We start from the raw sequence: 18,015 nt of genomic DNA, 5'->3' as shown, positions 1-18,015 counted from the left end.
TCACGCTCTGCGAAACCCTTTATTAGCAGCGCGTGTTTGTGTGACACTTAGATTTGATGTTACAGCATGCATGAATGACAGCAATAAATGCAGCAATGCTGCAATATAGCAATATAGCAATATAGCCATAGAGCAGCGACAATATGCAATCGCAATCATTGCGGGGCCCATAAAAGATATCGACAACATCAATTGCTGATTAAACATTATCACGAAGTTGCTAACTTTTTGTTATTTCTAATAACTGCAATAATAGTTACAACAAAAATTATTACAAATATCAATGTCGGCATTACGAGTACACAACGGAAACGGAAATGGGTGTATTAATTTGAGCATTTAACTTGATTAGAAGTGTTCGACATTCGCTTGCACAATTTTTATGTGGCTTTCAAGCCCAATTTGGCATTGCCCATTGGCCATTGGACATTTCATTTCGGATTTAGTACTCTTTTCTCTTGACATAAATCAGTGAAAATATTTTTATTAGTTCTATGTATGTATGTATGTATGTATGCGTATGTGTGTTTCAGATGATATATATTAACTAAAATATTTTTATAAATTTTTTTATTTGGTTTGAACACGCTTTTTAACATTTAATTAGTGCCATGGTCAATTTGCCATTTGCCATTTGCCGTTTGCTGTGTGGAGCAGGACCTAGAGAACTACGCGGGGCTGCGTAGAGCTGTAAACGATATTGTTGGCATGTGTCATTTACTTGCAATTGTGTTGCACAATTATGCTATTTGAAAGCACGTTGGCCAGTTTTGTAAACGGGTTAAAACCGTAATAACTATAATAATAAAATTAATGAAAATATAAATAATGTTCATGATAAATTTCATTTAATAAATTCTTCGGTTCTTTTGTTTCAACTAAATAAGTAGAAGAATACTGTATATATATATATATTTTATATATATTTAAATGGCATTATATAATCTGTGACTTAAATATGTCGATTGTTGTGATTGACACGCAAATATTTTCCTATAATTAAACAGTTTGATTTGTTGCTAATGTCGTATTTTTGCTTAGAATATTTATTTTGAAGTCTGAGTTACAAGTTCAGTGGATTTGTGCTATAATGAGAGTTTTGAACACAAATATGTTAAATAAAAATATATAAATGTATTTAATATTTAAATTAATTGAAGTTCGAACTATTCGAAGAATACAAATATTCGAGTTCGCATCAAATAATTCATATTTCGAACTATTCGAAGAATACAAATATTCGAATTCGAATTCACATTAAATAATTCATATTTCGAAAAATATAAATATTCAAATTCGCATTAAATAATTCATATTTCGAACTATTCCAAAATACAATTATTCGAATTCGAATTCACATTAAATAATTCATATTTCGAACTTTTCGAAGAATACAAATATTCGAATTCGTATCAAATAATTCGTATAGCTTAAACCAGTCAGATGTTTTCGAAGTATTTGAATTTTTTGATATGGCATAGTCATCCGTATAATTTAAACTATTCCAACAATTTGGTTATTTTTGTATGTTTGGAGACTTTAAAAGAATTAAGCTCTATTTTAGATCTAATTGGTGATGAATGAAGTATATTTTAACTGTCAAACCTTTAGTAAATTCGCCTACAATATCTTGCTGGCTTGACGTTTTATATAATACCATTTTGTTAAGTTTAGGATAGAGTACACAAGACAGTCCACTTTTTGCAGAAAGGCACATTAAGATCCCAAGAATTGGATTCATTGTGATACCACAGTTTATACCCGCATATAGTTTATATATGTTATTGCGCATGATAACTCTTTTCAAAGTAGCATATAGTGGATCTGGTTACTACTTTCTAGTATTAATAAAGCAATAAAGTATTCTTAATACCTATACTAGTGATATAGGACAGATATTTTAGAAAGGAAGAGCAAAGAGTAAATGTGTGCATATACCGGATCGATGATATGTATCGCGTACGGGTTTCCTATAAGTTTGAACAATTTTATGATAGTCGTGAGGACATTAAACATTATAACCAAAAATTACTTGCAAGAAATCATAGGGAAAGCTAAAAAAAATTCTTTGAATCGGAAAAGGGTAGATCTGTGCTTGTTCGTATGGCAAACTCTGACAGATGCCTAAAAATACTAATAGATTAGACATAGTTAGAATATGTTAAAAATAATTTAAGCTAGTCCGTCATGCATTTCACTATGATATGGTAATTCTAAGGGAACTGAAAACAAAGCATTAAACATAAAATTAATGGTGGTTACTTTTTTTGAAATTAATCTAATACAATCCGAAAGAGTGTAATAGGGTCCTTTTGACCCTATGGCTTCTGTATGGTTCTTAATAACTGAATTTTTTTTGACAATATAAATTGTATTATTGCTAAATCAAGTAGAACTTTATTTAATTATGCTTTTATATCTTTTATTTGCAAATGCATATTAGATTTAATTTAAATTCATATTAAAGTCAATATATTTAACTATTATTTCGATTATTCAGAAATTAAGTCGCAGCAGTTCAGAAAACTCGCGTGGTGCACTCGTGACTATAATTTGTGAATATATCTGAAATATTTTGTAATAAAATAAATATAATAATAAAAATTATAAGCATGAATCAGCATATGAGCAAAGACTCGATCAGCTATGCAAAGTGTTTTATATGAATTCTCAAAATTAATGATTAATTAACTGAACATGATTTGACAAATTCAATACACCGAATAAAGCTGTCCATACAACAAAACCAAAAATAACAATATCTACTTCTGCACTTCACAATGTATTCGACTTTAGACAATAATTCGCTTTATTATGAATTTTTTTTTGTAAACATTCAAATTTTATGCTTTATAGAAAATTTTTGTTAAGTACGAACTTACAAAATTTACTTTTCCTAAATGAGGTACAGTGGAGCCGAGCCGTATGTGCGTATGTCGACGGACCCTTACAATCGTTAGATACATTTATGAGGCTTACTTTGGACTTCGAAGTTCAAATTGAGTGATGAAGACATGAAGGTGTTGGAATTAACACCATTTTACATTACAATTACGTTTTGGTTTCAAATTTATTTCTTGTTTATTTCTTGTTTATATGCTGTTTATATCTTTATTGAGTTCTACTCACAAATGTGAATACATTAGATACTTTTTTTATGGGTTTTGTACTATCAAAGAAAATAATTTTACAATTGAAGCGTGAAATCGTATGTTAATTTAACGCATTCATCTTTATTATAAATACTGAAAAAGTTTTTTTTTTTAATTTTACATTTACTATAATTTTTTTTTACATATCTTAAAAGAATTTTTAGAAGTATCTGTAATAGCGTTAACTGCAAGTTTGTTGCTTAAGTCTTTCTAGGACACAAGCATCTGCAAAAAGTATAGTACTGTCGAAAATACCTTACAATGCTTTAATTGTCACACTGAATATTTAGAAGAATGAAATGTATTCTATAATCAATATTTTTAATAATTGACCCCAGATATGGATCAGATATTTTATCAATTGATATAGCGTTCGTATGAAAATGATTGTTTTAAGAAATAATATATCCATATTACTTTGCATAGCCATTATTATTAAAAATAAGTTTGAATAACTACAAAAAATTAGAATAGAACTATAAAACAAATTTCTGGATTTCCAGTACAGCAAGGCACTACGATCGTATTAGATCTCTTCTGCTAACTACTGCCCTTAATTGAACAGTAGACATTAAGTCTTATTATTCAAGAATGCAATCAAATTGGTCACGTTGAAGATTTTTAAATATTATATACAGTTTTGCTTCAGATCTATTTATTTTAAAGTTGGTTACTTACAAAGAATGTAACTAGAAGTTTTCGATGTGGACTTGCATTTAACAACCGGGTAATGTGCCCCAAAGAACAGCAGAGATGTTATATAGGCCCCACATCCTCTTGAAAGGGAACTAATATATCTTATATGTCTAAACGTATAGCATTAATCGGTACCTGTGGAATTCCCTACGTTCGTAAATATCAACGTCGTGTGAAGCCCCAACGGCAAGTAATTATGTTAAAAAACCATAGACTTTGTCTTACACAATTAATTAATATAATAATTTAATTATTGTATTACTGAATAGAGACAGTATAGAGTTTAATGTAGATTTTTATATATTGAAACGATTTAGATATATTATTATATATAATAAAGGGTTCAACAGTTTATTATGTATGAACCGCAATCAGTTTGGACTCCTCTTAAAATAATTTATAAAATGCAATTATTAAAATTTTCATAAAATTTTTATTTTTTTAAATATTTTTTTTCATTTCATTTATTTTTGTGATTGCCATTTAAATTAAATACAATATTTATATAATTTCTCATATGTTTTATTTTATTTATTTTATAATATTTATTTATACTCAACTATCAATATGGCCAATTACATTTATACTTGATTGATATATATCTATATTTTTATATAAATATTTTTTTTTTGAAATTTTACATTGAAGTAATTTTATTTAAACATACAATTACATATATATACATATATATATTTATATATATAGTATATATATATATTATATAAATTAAACCATAATTATAATTACAATTTTTTTTAATACTAATTAAATACACATTAAATTAATATTATTTCACTATTAAAATTACAATAATAATTATTATAAACACACTTAAATATTTTTCATGAATATTTTTAGTTTTATATTATATTTTACAATATATTATAGGCTACTTTATATATTTTACATTTTATATTTCTTTATAGTTTTAACTATATTACAATTTTAATTTATTTTAAATTTTTTCTTTTAATTATTTTTATATCTATAGTTAACGTAATGAAAAAAATAAATAATATATACAAATTACTATTTCAAAAACAAAATTAACGTAAATATTTTTTATTTTATATTAACAATGCTAAAATGACTATTTTATATACAATATATATTTTTTTGTATTATTATATTTTTTTAACTTATTAATATTTAATTATTTAAATAAGTTTTTTAAGTTTTTGTAGTAATTTTTTATTTAAACAATATTAATTTTTTTCAAATTTATCACGTCTTTAATTTACATATCAAGTTTTTTTATACAAAGTTTAGTTTTAAAATATTTTTGGCAATTTTTAATTGCTTAACATTATTTTAGTCAATATTAGAATACAAAAAAAGAAAATAAATAAATTTAAATAAAAATTTTTATAACAAATTTGGACGTGCACTGTTTGTTTTCTTATTTAATTTTATATATTTTTTTAATACTTTAATATTAAGACTTCAGTATTAAATTAAATATATGCGCTTTTTATTCACAATTTCATATTGCATTTTATTTGTTATATATTTTATGTTTTTTTTATTTATTTGATTTGTGCTTGTACATTAAATTTATATATTAGCAAATAAATTAAGTTTATGTTTATATATCTTTAACTTATGTCAATTAGAAATATGAAAATTTCTACTAGTTTTTTTCTGTTTTCATGTTAGCAGTTATTTTTTTTATTATTTATTTACAATTCATTACATTAAAATTCACTATAATCTATATTATTTACTTTAATAATTTACAATTTTTTAAATTTAATTACTATTTACACTTATGGCAGATTTTTAATTTATAATTTTGTGCTTTTCATTATGACAATTGTTTACAAGTCAATGTATTTCCATACAATTATAAATAAAAAAGAAAAAAATAAATAAAAAGACTAGTAATTAAAAAAAAATAAAAACACAGAAATGAATTCATAAATAAAAAATTAATTACCGGTACTCCATGCAAATAAATTAATTACTTTGACAAATGTGGAGAAGTATTAAGCAAATTGAATAGCATTTTTCCGCCATTTTATATTGAAGTGGATATTCATGTATTTAAGCGTATGAAGTTATATATAAAAAGCAAAATAGCTTTCGAAGGTACTTAAATAATTAGTAATTGCACGCAATGTTCTGTTTAATGAATATATATTTTTTTTGAAATTATTTTTAGGAAAATCAGTGAAGTCGTCAGTAGTTGACATAAAAAATTAGAAATTATTTTCGTAGGACCGAGATTTTTATATGTAAAAATTATAATAAAAAAATATAATTTATATGAATTATTTGTTTTTATAATGCGATATAATATTTCTGTATTTTTTAAAATTATTTTATATCCAAAAAAAAAAAACAAAAAAAATAAATAAAAGTTTTTTATTTACCCTACTTATTTGCATAAACTAATATGCCCTCAAGTGCCTATTTAAATGGCGTCAAAATATATTTTCTCTTGCAATTAATCCTTTGCTAGACATTCTAATACCACAAAACAATCCTAAATTATGGTAAAGTAAAATAAGAAATACAAAGGTAAGACCAAAATAGTATAAAAGAACAAAGAGTCATTAAGTGTTGAACAATGTTGTGGTCAACTACACACAAAACCAAAGGTGAAAATAATTATCGTTGGAAAGAAAGAAAGAATGAAAAAAAAAAACTTCAAAATATTTAAAAATAAGTAAAGATTTGGGAATTGTTTAATTTAATGCACAATCAAGCAAATACTATGTTGGCAGACAGTTTAATGATGATCTCTTATTTACTCAAACTAAACTAAACCAAAATACACAGTAACTGCAGCTCTACACCTCCAGCAGCTAATTTTGCAATATATTACTTGTTCAGATTTGTTATGGAGAGCGGTACTTCAACGGCAGCTATTAGTAACGGCGGCGACAGGATAATCCAGGATATATCAGTTAAACCGTAACATAACGCCCACAGCATTTAGCTCACAAAAAATCTAAGCCGATCACTTAAGGATTTTGCAAAATTTTAACAAATATTTTGACTGCACTTGTTATGTGGTACACCGATTGTTGTTGTTGTTGTTGTTGTTGTTGTTGTTAACAGAGGCGTATATTTATTCTACGCAAATAATTATTCATTTTCTTCTTCTTTGCATCGCACATACATGGTTGTATTTCTTTGTTGTTCTTTCTATTGTTGTTGTTTGTCACTGGTTTCTAGTTAATTATTGTTTTGGCGAATTTTCGAACAGAATTTTGCTTTATTCATAGCTCATATGTTGCTTCTTGTTTTGTATTTAATTTGTTTAATAAATAAAATATGTTTCAGTTGAATATATTATTATTCAAATTGTTCCCGCTCCATCACGTATAGTCTGTACGCCATGTGCCCTAAAATGAAAAATAAAAGATATTACTCGTTAGTTTTTATTGTTTCCAAATATTTAAAGAAAAATGTAGATTAAATAGAATAGAATTTAATCTATATAATATAGAATAGAATAGAATAAATAAAATAACCATTATAACAACAAAAGTTGATAAAATATAAACAATATTTTATTATTTATGTCTTCGTCTCCGAAACTATCTAAATTGAACTTAAACATAGTTTACTTATTTTTTTAAATTCCTTAGTTAAACGTAAGCTATATTTTATATCGAAGCTAGAACTCAGTTTGTTATCGTTTTAAAATTAATTTATATAAATATTATATAGCGATATGTAGTTACCATATAGGAAAATATTTAGCAATTTCATTGAGAATTTACTTATTGGTAATACCTAAATTGTATAAACCAGATAGTCGAAGTTTTGAAATAACTTTTTATATAAATATAACATAGCTGTAGATAAATATAGGAGAAGATTTGGCGATATTAAGGGAATATTAGACGTTAGTTATATACGTTTTCTATAAATTAGAAAATTGTTGTTTTAAACTTAATTCATGTAAATATTATATAGTTGTAGATAACTAGAGGAAAATATGTAGCGATCTTATGAAGATACTTATATATGATTTGTATAAATCTGATATATGTAGTTTTAAAATAAATTTATATTAATAATATATGGCCATATGTAGAGATTACTACATCTAAATCTACTACATGCTGATTATATATGAACCAATAAATTAGATACAATTAAATTATAAATTAGATCTTAGATAAAAATAGGAAAATCTTTAGCGATCTTATTGAAATACTAATTGTTAGTTATACCTGATTTAAGTATTCATAAATATTTATGTTTTATATAGCTATATTTAGATAGATATAGGTAAACAGCTGGCGATCTCATTGAGGTGCGCCAAACAGATAACAGTCTGGAATGATTATTTTCTTTAATGCTATTAATTTTAATAAATTTCGTTTTTTCATATATTAATATTTTAGTACAGTGAAAAAAGCGTAACTGAATTACTATTATGTATCGTAAATGACTATTAATAATTTTTATACATATTTATAATAACGTAAAATATAAAATAATTTATTTTAATTTTTTTTCTAATAAAATTATTTAAATATATATTTAAATTAATTAAAATCAATATATATCAATTTAATGCTAATGATATCTGACATGTGTAGGTAGGTTAAGTTAGTTTATGTTATAAAGGCGCCTATAAGACTCCACATCGGGCTTTTAGCTCTTTTTGTAACTAAGTAAGTATATTTTTTCTAAGAATTAAAGTTTGAACTATACTAAATAAATAATATATACAAATAAAGAGTAAATATTTATTTCATATTAATCAAAAGAAATACCAATATTAATTAAATAAAAATTGTTTGTTTCCTTAGACCAAAACAAAAGTTTTTATATATAAAATAATTATTATCACTAAAAAGGCATAAAATCTTAAAAATTATTAAATTACATAAGCTGTCAATCAAATTTTCTACACACAAACGAGTGAATTCACCACTGGCACTTTGTACGCTTAAAGCTAAACAGCACAATTGTATGAAAGAGTAAATCAAATAAAAGAGATTTTTTATTATGCCACTTACAGTGGTGGCTAAAAAAATAATCTGATTGTAATATTAAAAATACTTATTTGCATATGGTTTTTAACATATGCCATCAATATTTTATTATATTAGCATTATATGTAGAAAAGTAAAATCTGTTTGTGAAAAGTGTTTTATTTCAAATAATCAGATTATTATCTAAAAATGTGCATTAAATTGAATATATTTGAATATTTTATTTACATTAATGGACGAGTGTTTAGAGTCCTGTGAATTTTTTCGTGTATGTATAGAAATAGAGAGTTTTCATATTGAACTAATTTTTATTAGTTCAATTTTTTTACGTTTTTGAGACACAAATTGATCGTAGGCAATTTAATAATTTGAATTAAGTTGATTATATTCCTGATCCTAAATCAGTTATTGATATATAAGTACAGGTTTAAACGAATAAATTCGTTCATTGTTTGTAAATATTGGACCCTTATTTTATATTTTATAATTTTTCATAAAAATAAATGCTATTGCCAAAAATTTTGAAGTTATGTACCCCCACTTTAAATAATTTTAGTAGAAGATATTTAGTACATTATAAACCATTTATTAATTGTTTTTATAGCGACTTTGAATCAATAAATATTAGTACTATGTTATGTTCACATTTATGGTTATTGAACCTTATCACATTTCTGTATGGATTTTGTATGGGTTTTTGTATAAAATATAGCATTTAATGTTGCAGATTTGTTAGTTTAAAAATTGTGATAGTGTAAACATGGTAAAGGACATTACTTTGTGTAAGTCGTGTTTGCTTATAGTTTAGTAGAGTCTTTATAAGTGGCTTTCCTTGCAGTTTATAAGAGTTTAAAACTTTTATGTTCATTTACTTAATTCTTTTCATATAAAATAAAAACGTAATACATTTTGTTTAATCTAATGAATTTATAAAATTTGGCAACTAAGTTTTAATCATTTAAAAGTGGCTTAAATTATTTAGTTATTTAACTTTATTTTCTATTAAATAATTAAGAATGAATGAAATATACTTTTCATTTTAAATTAAAAATTATCAGTCAAAGAATTTAATAAAAATATTCGTTTTTATTTCTTAGTTTTACTTACCATCGATCCCAAACCTAAATGATAAGGCTGTGAGTGTGGCACAACACCACCACCCAATGAACCAGCTGTAGAGAAACCACCTTGCAAACCACTTGAAGCACCCAAAGCGCCCATGCCGCCGGTATACCAGCCGCCGTGCATATGCGCATGTGCAGGATGTAAGCCGCTGGAAAGATGGCCATGTTGTGCTGGAAATATAAACAAAACAAGACAATAACAAAACGTTAATATGTGTACTACTAACATAGTATGTCGGTATATTGTTGGTAAGTGAAATGTGAGGGAGTAAATATGTGTAAATATGTGACTAACAAATCAATGCTTTCCATTGTCTACAATAGAAAATGGAGTCATTGTCTGGTGGATGACTTAAAACCTATTTGATTTACATGAAAAATTGAAATTTTTATAAATTCAATTCAGTTGCTTACCCATTGATGCTGAGAAGCCGCCACCAAAACCTTTTGATGGATCCAATGGTTTGAAATCACCCATACCCAAATGACTGCCAATAGGCAAACAAGCTCCGCCGAGGCCTTTCTTCTTTTTCGATTTTGATGAGAGCTTACGATTTCGTGTCTGTATGCCTTCCTTTTTCATAGTCAGTGGACGATTTACCTATAAAAGAAAATTAAAATTAAAATATATATAATAAATTTGTATAATTTTTAAATTTGCATTGTTGGAGAGCAGCTGTGGAAAATCAATAAGCACTTTATAAACGTAGTAAATTGTTTGTAGTTCGTGTTGAATGGAGTAATTGGGTCAACTTAAACTATGTTGGGTCATAAAGTTTTATTACCAAAACTTTTACTTTTCTTACAGCAATTTCAATTTTTTGTTTTTGCTTTTTTTTTAACAACAGCAACTTCCTTTTGACCTCCAATTGTGCGCACAAACTCGTTGAAATTAAATTTAACACACAGGAAATGCAACGTACTTCACACTCTTACACCATCGTTCACAGTATAAAGCAATAAGCAATAGCTACAATTTTTTTTTTTCTTCTTTTTTTTTTTGTTTTTCACCACTGCCAAAATATGTTTATTACTTGTATTGCATATGTAAAGTCCCTTAAGTCCCGTCTGCTCTAAAAGAGCTAAAAGCAATCTAAGCAAAAAACCGTAAATATATGAAACATTACTTATTTTTACATGATCAGATAAGCTCAGCTCGCCAAAACTCAACTCAACTCAACTCAGCTGAACTGAACTCAACGCGAAAGCGATTTTATCTACTGATAATTTGAGCCTACAAAGGTACGAGTCCGTGTATTACCACTGCAACTAATACACACACAACTACAACGACAACAGCACAACAACAACAACTTTTAGTACTTCCCGCGTGCAAATAGGTGTGCATGTAAACCGCCGCCATTATTACTCTTTTGTGATACACTGACGAACATAAAAACCCATTTAAGTAGACATACGTAGCAGCGAGGTGAGTACCTCATATGCAATTGCTTATCACTTGCGAAAATCTACGCTAGCTGCTGTTAGAAAATTCGCTTCATTGCACTACAATTACAATTACAATATTAAGTTACTTCTCGTCATCAAACTTGTACGTCGTCTCTCTGTGTCCTCCATTATCCGACAAACACACAAATTCATAGGCGCATAGGTACTCGTTCATTGCAGTTAAACCTAATCATCCACTAAAAATAAACGTACAAGCATAGCTAAGTATAATATGGGTTCCAAAAAAAAAATGTTCTCTAAACCTGGGCGTGAATAATGTTGTTTGTAGTTCAGCGTAATTCAAAGCAATTAGGGTACAATAATAATAACATACAGTAGCGGATTAACGCTAAGAAAGGTTGACTGAATCGGAGAGTAACTATAACGAGTGATAAAGCAATGCTATATACATATATATGTAAAACATAAACTGCAATCCTATTTAAATAAATTATTGCAAGAATAGATTATTTTTTATTGTTTCACAATGAATAATTTATATTACATATATAGGCCAAGGTTAATTGAGAAAAAAATAATAAATGATTATTATAACTAGTTAATAATTAGTTTTTAATTATAGTGCATTTAATTGCAAACAATTTTAATAAAAATATTCACAATTATTATCACTTAAAAATATAATAATATTTATGAAAATAATAGCTAGCAAAAATGTTTTATTACAATTAAAACTAGTACACAAGCATAGCGTTTAATTTACTAGTTAAAGTGCTAGAATGAATATCGAAATAATAAATGTAAAATTATTTTAAGCATATGTTTACTATGTTTACAGTTATGTTTAGTTACTATTCAATTTTAATGAAGTTGATATAATAATTATTAATGGTAATAATTATAACTAGTAGAGGTATAGTAACTCTTTAATATAATGGTTTAAGATTAAGAATTATTTATGAGATATTGACTAACAGAACTCAGTAAAAATCTCACTGATATATAATTAATTTTTAATTTTGAAGCATTAAAACAACAATTACAAAATGCAATAATTATAACTAGTAAGTACATACTCTCTAATATAACGTTTAAAGTGTAAGAAATAATAATAAAGTATTGATTAGTAGAAAATTGCTATTAACGATAATTTATTTATAATTTTAAGGAGTTAAGAGAAAAATTACAAATGGTAGTATTTAATAATCACATTTAGTTGAATTAGAACTAGTAAGTTAATAATTCTTTTTTGTGTAGAGAATTTAATGAATTACGATAATTATATATGATAATCGTAAATATTGCTTAGCTTAACTAGTAAAATTCAATCTCGTAGGCAACAATTTCTTTTTCAAGTACAAATACTTATAAGAGAAACATTGAATTTTTCAACATCATCACTCGACATAAATTTTAGATGCCTCAATAATATTGCTCCATTCTTCTCTGTTTTTTGTTTATAATTCTTTAAGAAAATAGCTTTGTCGATTTCATTTGAAGGTGAAATGAATTTTTAAGTTGTGACTCATATTAATCTCTATGATTTGCCATATTTCACAATGTTCTTGCTAACAGAGCTTCCCTTAAAGGTTGGCCCCTTTAATAGGAGTAATGTGGTGCTGTGTTGGAAACCGAAATTTATGTGGATAGATTAAATACGTTGATTTACTTTCATTTGATGTGGATTTGCATTTTACAACCTTATGTTTTAACCTAAAGACCAGCAGAAGTATCATATAGGCCTCGTAACATATCAGGGTGGAGACTATATTCAAACGTATAGCTTCAATTGGTATTTGGGAACTCTTTAGAGTTCACAATGGGGCATTTATAACTGAGATAACAGTGGTTTTAAACCTTAACGACAGGTTAAACGTTCAAAAACTCTGGAGCCCATGGCAGTTTATCATGTTTTTAGTAGGTATTTTTAGTTTGCAACTAGAAAACAATTACCGTTAAGCTATTTTAAGAATTTAAGGATTAAAATATATATAGATTATGCAGATCATTAATACTAATAACTAAAGAGAAATTGTAACTAGTAAATCAATACTTTTTATTTTAAGAACATAAACGTTTAAATAGACATTTGAAACTAAAGATTAAAGGAAAATTGTAACTAGTAAATATATTATTTCTGTTCTTGGACTAGTTGGTTTTAGTAATATTGTAACTAGTGAACAAATGATTTTAAAGATTTAAATTTTTTTATCTCTAATGGTATGCGTTAACTATTCACTTAAGAAGTTGTGTCCTTTTAGTTTAATTTATTACTAAATTTTTAAAATTATTTTTTAAAATTTTAATTTTCGTAAATATTTATTTTCCATTAAATTTATTTAGACTTTTTTGTACAAGCACTACTACCGACTTACACCTAAACTTTTTAACCACAATACCGGTACTGTACAATAAATTATTTAAAGGCGGCCGTGTTTTTTCAAGCACAATAGCCTAACAAACTATTTATTAAACTTTTTGTATAAAATATTTAGAACACTTAAAAAGGATAAAACACAAAAGAGAAAGAAAACGAAAAAGAAAAAACACTGTCGCTCTCTTCAATGGCTCTTGCACAAAGGGGAAGGAATCAACACTGAAGCCTAGGCAATACAAAGGTAAAAATTGTGCAATGAAGCACACGCACATTTGCAGGATGTTAAGGAGGTGCACTCAACAATGTATCATTTACATATATTGAAAGTATATTCATGTGCTACATAGATTTGGCAAAGAACTGGAAGGACATTGCCTTTCGTTTTTTTTTTAAATCTCAAAATTATTTTCTGTCGGCATGAATGTCAAATAATTGTTGACAATTATTAGAGGGGAAGTAAATGTAAACAATAAAAATGAGATTTTCAAAAGGTAAATAATTGTTTTGGTAATTGATACTTTTTTGTACTTTTAACGAGTGCAGCAAGAGCAACAACAACAATAAAAAAATTAATGCTGCTGACAGTGAAAATTGCTACATTAATAAAATAATAAGTGCTGCAACAAAGCAAGCATTAAGCCGAAAAATAAGACAACAAAAAAAGTATCAAAAAAAAGTACTAAAAAAGAAATGTAAGTAAGGAACAGTAGGCTATAGACTTAAGTGAAGTCAGTTTCATAAGCCTGTTTAGAGATTAGCTGAAGGACACTTCAAGCTGGAAGCATTGCAGCACATTTTCCTTAATTTGAGGTAGTAAGGAGAAGGGGCGTTTCCCTTATGCAGCTGGAAAGATGTTTTGCATTCAATGCGAAATTTAAACGAGACGACAATTAGTTGGCTTGTTTTTAATTTCACTTTTATTAATAATGCAATGAAAGTGTGTTTTAAGTTGAAGATGTTATAATTAAGTTAATTATATTGCAACTATTTGTTTTTTATTAAAATTATAATTTACACGCGATTTGCATCAACTTGGGAAAATAAAAACTTCCCATAAGGAATTATTAAAAGCGAGCAAAAAAAAGTTAAAGTCACTAGTTATTAAGTAGTTTCATTAGTTCCGAACTTTGTAGTCAAAAAGGAGTAAAAAGTAAATATATTACTAGTACGATTTTTATTAGTTAAAATTGATTAAATCTTTTACGGGTTATAGAGTAATGATATTACAAATGAGTGTTGTACTTGAAAACCTAACTACATGCTATGTAGTAAATTATTAATGACAATTTGGTTAAGAATATTGTAGTGATTTCATCACTGGTGAAAATATGTGAGGTTTGTTGTAAAGAGTAGAAATCAATAGCAAAACATATGAACCCTTTTCTGATGTAATATTGACATTATACCCTCAGTGTATGTTGTGACGTGACTGATAGCAGAGCAGATACTTAAAAGAATATCAAACCGACGAGTCAAGATGAATAACATATAATAGAAATAACTAGAAATCTTACATGAAAACTTTTACTTATCGATAGGTAAGGTAATAAATTGTGTATATAGTTGCATTAACACTAGTTAGAAACACTAGTGCATTGAATTTTACTAAAAAAATGTTATTTAATAGTGGGAACTAATAATGAAAATCATACACCAACACTAGTTAGAAATAACAACTAGTATCTATTGCTAAGTGTTTCATTTCATTAAAAAATTAATTTTAAGTCATGGTAAATGAATTTTTAACTAATCTCATTTTTAGTTTTATTATTTTACACATGTCATGTGTTTTTACTATTAAGAAATCTTGAAAAAATTAATAACTAGTAATGAAATTATTTTGTTATTAATTATATTTTCAGCTGGTTTGAACAACTGAAAATGTGTAAATGTTCGCTTGGATTGTGGCATGTTGTTGGGCTTAAGCCATCAAACATTAAGCGTTAATTTGTTGATTATAATGTCAAAGGGTGAAACACCTCATTAAAGTTTTTTTACTGAATTATGCACAATTAATTGAGTTTAAAGCTGGCTTTCATTCTTAGCCCATTTACAAATTAAACAGAAATCTTAATCATATGTAACGAAACAGATACAAAGCAGGAGTGAGGAACTTAACTTAACAGCCGTTGCTCGCTACATTAAAAGCGTGTGCGGCGAAGTACTCTACTCGTACACAACTGATTTATGAATAAATTAAGTACATCCCTGTGCTGGCAATGTTAATAATAATTTTGGTGTCTTAAGAAGCTGCCAATGCTGTCAAATTAATTTTTTTTCCACTGACAGGCTTGCACGCGACTTTCGATACTTTTAGTATCGCATATGTGGCAGAGTACTTGGTGGTGTGGTATGATGTGTATAAGAAATTTTTGCATAATCATAAGTATTGGGGGAACAGCCTGAGAAGCCACTGTTGCCATTTAGCGCTGGGTGGCATACACTATTCGCTGACAACAAAATCACTCGCTGTTTAAAACTAATTGAGCGGAACCTTCGCACAATTTAATGAGTAGCGATTAAAAATATATATTAAATTTAGTGCGGGTGTGGTTGCATGTGGCAAAAATTAAAAAATTCATTAAATATATATTTTTTTTGATTATTGTTATTATTTTTTGAACAGTAATAAATCAATGTGATAAATTATTTTTTAAATTTTTTTATTTTTTTTATATTATTTTTTATATTATTTTTATAGCTTAACTATACATTGGCGTCAGTCTACGTAATATGAAATTAAGTTTTATGTACATAAATGTATGTTGTTGTTTGCTTTATATTTGTATAATATGTACCACTGAGTATATTATTGCTTTTATTTATACCTGTTGGTTTTATTGTCTTTGTTATATAGTGTCATTGCTAACAATGTATTTTATTGTTGGCATTGTTAACGTATAACGGCTTATTATTATTAGCCAAAAGGATAATAATCATTTATCATTGTGACGCCAGTTACCCACACACAGGGACACTGAGGCCGATCTAGGCGCTCATTTACACTATGTGGCATGTATTTAAGACAATTTCGTACACTGCTGGATATTCTTTAAGTGCACAGGTAAATTTTTTTTTTCAGCATAAGACATCAAAAGTATAAGTGTCGATGAGAACAACCGCACAGCAGGATATTGATTTAATATATTATGTTGTGATAGCAAAAATAATGTCCTTTATTTCAGCTGCCCTTAGACAAAAGAACAATTGGATTTAAATGATTGTGAGGGTTTAATTTAAAAGAATATTAAGTAAATGAAAAAAAAAATTGTGTAGCAAGAATTATTAAATAGCTTTAATTGCGTTTCGAATTAAGTAGTTAATAAGAAAAAGAAAAATATATAATATAAACTATTATTAAAAAATTCCCAGCAATTTGTATTGCATAAAAATTGGTTTTTAATTTAGTTTCAAATCACAAAAAAAAATGAACAAAAATTCATATATTCATCATTAAAAAATTTATCATGTCTTGCACCTTAACACCCTCCTTGCGCTTTCTTCTAAACTCATATCACATTTTTACTATTCGCATTTGCAATTTAAAATTCATTTCACAACAACAAAATTATAACGTTCACATATTTACAAATAAGCGCACCGCACTGCACTGCACAGTACACGCAGTGGGAAAAGAGTAAGAAATTTCCATAAATCGCCAATCAGATTGCATGCATGCTAAGCGAAAAAGCCCACACACACGACAATTTTCATAGACGAACTAACGACGTAGACGCTAGCAGCAACAGCAGCAGCAGCAGTACTATGCTATCATTACACGTTAGCCTATGTTGTTGACAGCAAAGCTGCACGTAAGTAGCACAATATGCTAAGCAAAAGTATGCACATAGCATAAGCAGCATAGCAGCGAATAAGTTTTATTCGGCGAATATGTATAAGCGCTGAACTTCACTGAACAGAACAGCGAATAAATTGTAAGCTAGCCAAAATGCAGAGGTGACGTCGTAGCAAAGCAGCGCTGTTGTTTAAAATAAGTTAACAGAAACAGCACCAAATACACATCAACACATAATTGAACTTAGAAAAATACAAATAAAACACGCTGGGTGCACAGTGATTGGCATCTTATCAAGATTGGACAGTGCCCAATTGAAAAAAAAATTAAAATATTTTCTTTTTTATTTTTTTTTATTTTTTTTTAAGTCATAGACTATATTTTTCTATCTAGTTTATTTCAATTTTGTTTGTATACTGCACTCACACTCACACAAACACATACACATCAATATGTGTGACTATATTCAAAACTATTAAAAATTCAAACAGTATACGGATGG

The 18,015-nt window shown here is 27.0% G+C and overlaps 1 protein-coding gene across 1 annotated transcript in view; it reads right to left on the bottom strand.

The window, feature by feature from the left end:
• Nucleotides 1–6,159: 6,159 nt before the first annotated feature.
• The window catches only part of LOC119676659 (GATA-binding factor C-like), a 32,841-nt gene continuing 20,985 nt past the window's right edge, over nucleotides 6,160–18,015 (bottom strand). Inside the window, exons 3-5 of the mRNA XM_038087909.1 lie at nucleotides 10,345–10,531; nucleotides 9,914–10,101; nucleotides 6,160–7,198 (exon numbers count right to left, since the gene is read on the bottom strand). Coding sequence (XP_037943837.1) covers nucleotides 7,172–7,198; nucleotides 9,914–10,101; nucleotides 10,345–10,531 — 402 coding nt within the window. The 3' untranslated portion in view covers nucleotides 6,160–7,171. The remainder of the gene's footprint in view (nucleotides 7,199–9,913; nucleotides 10,102–10,344; nucleotides 10,532–18,015) is intronic.

The sequence above is a fragment of the Teleopsis dalmanni genome, chromosome 2, assembly GCF_002237135.1.
Source record: "Teleopsis dalmanni isolate 2A chromosome 2, ASM223713v2, whole genome shotgun sequence".
Lineage (NCBI taxonomy): Eukaryota > Metazoa > Arthropoda > Insecta > Diptera > Diopsidae > Teleopsis > Teleopsis dalmanni.
Note: the sequence above shows the minus strand (reverse complement) of the source record. Positions and strands in the feature narration are given on the sequence as shown.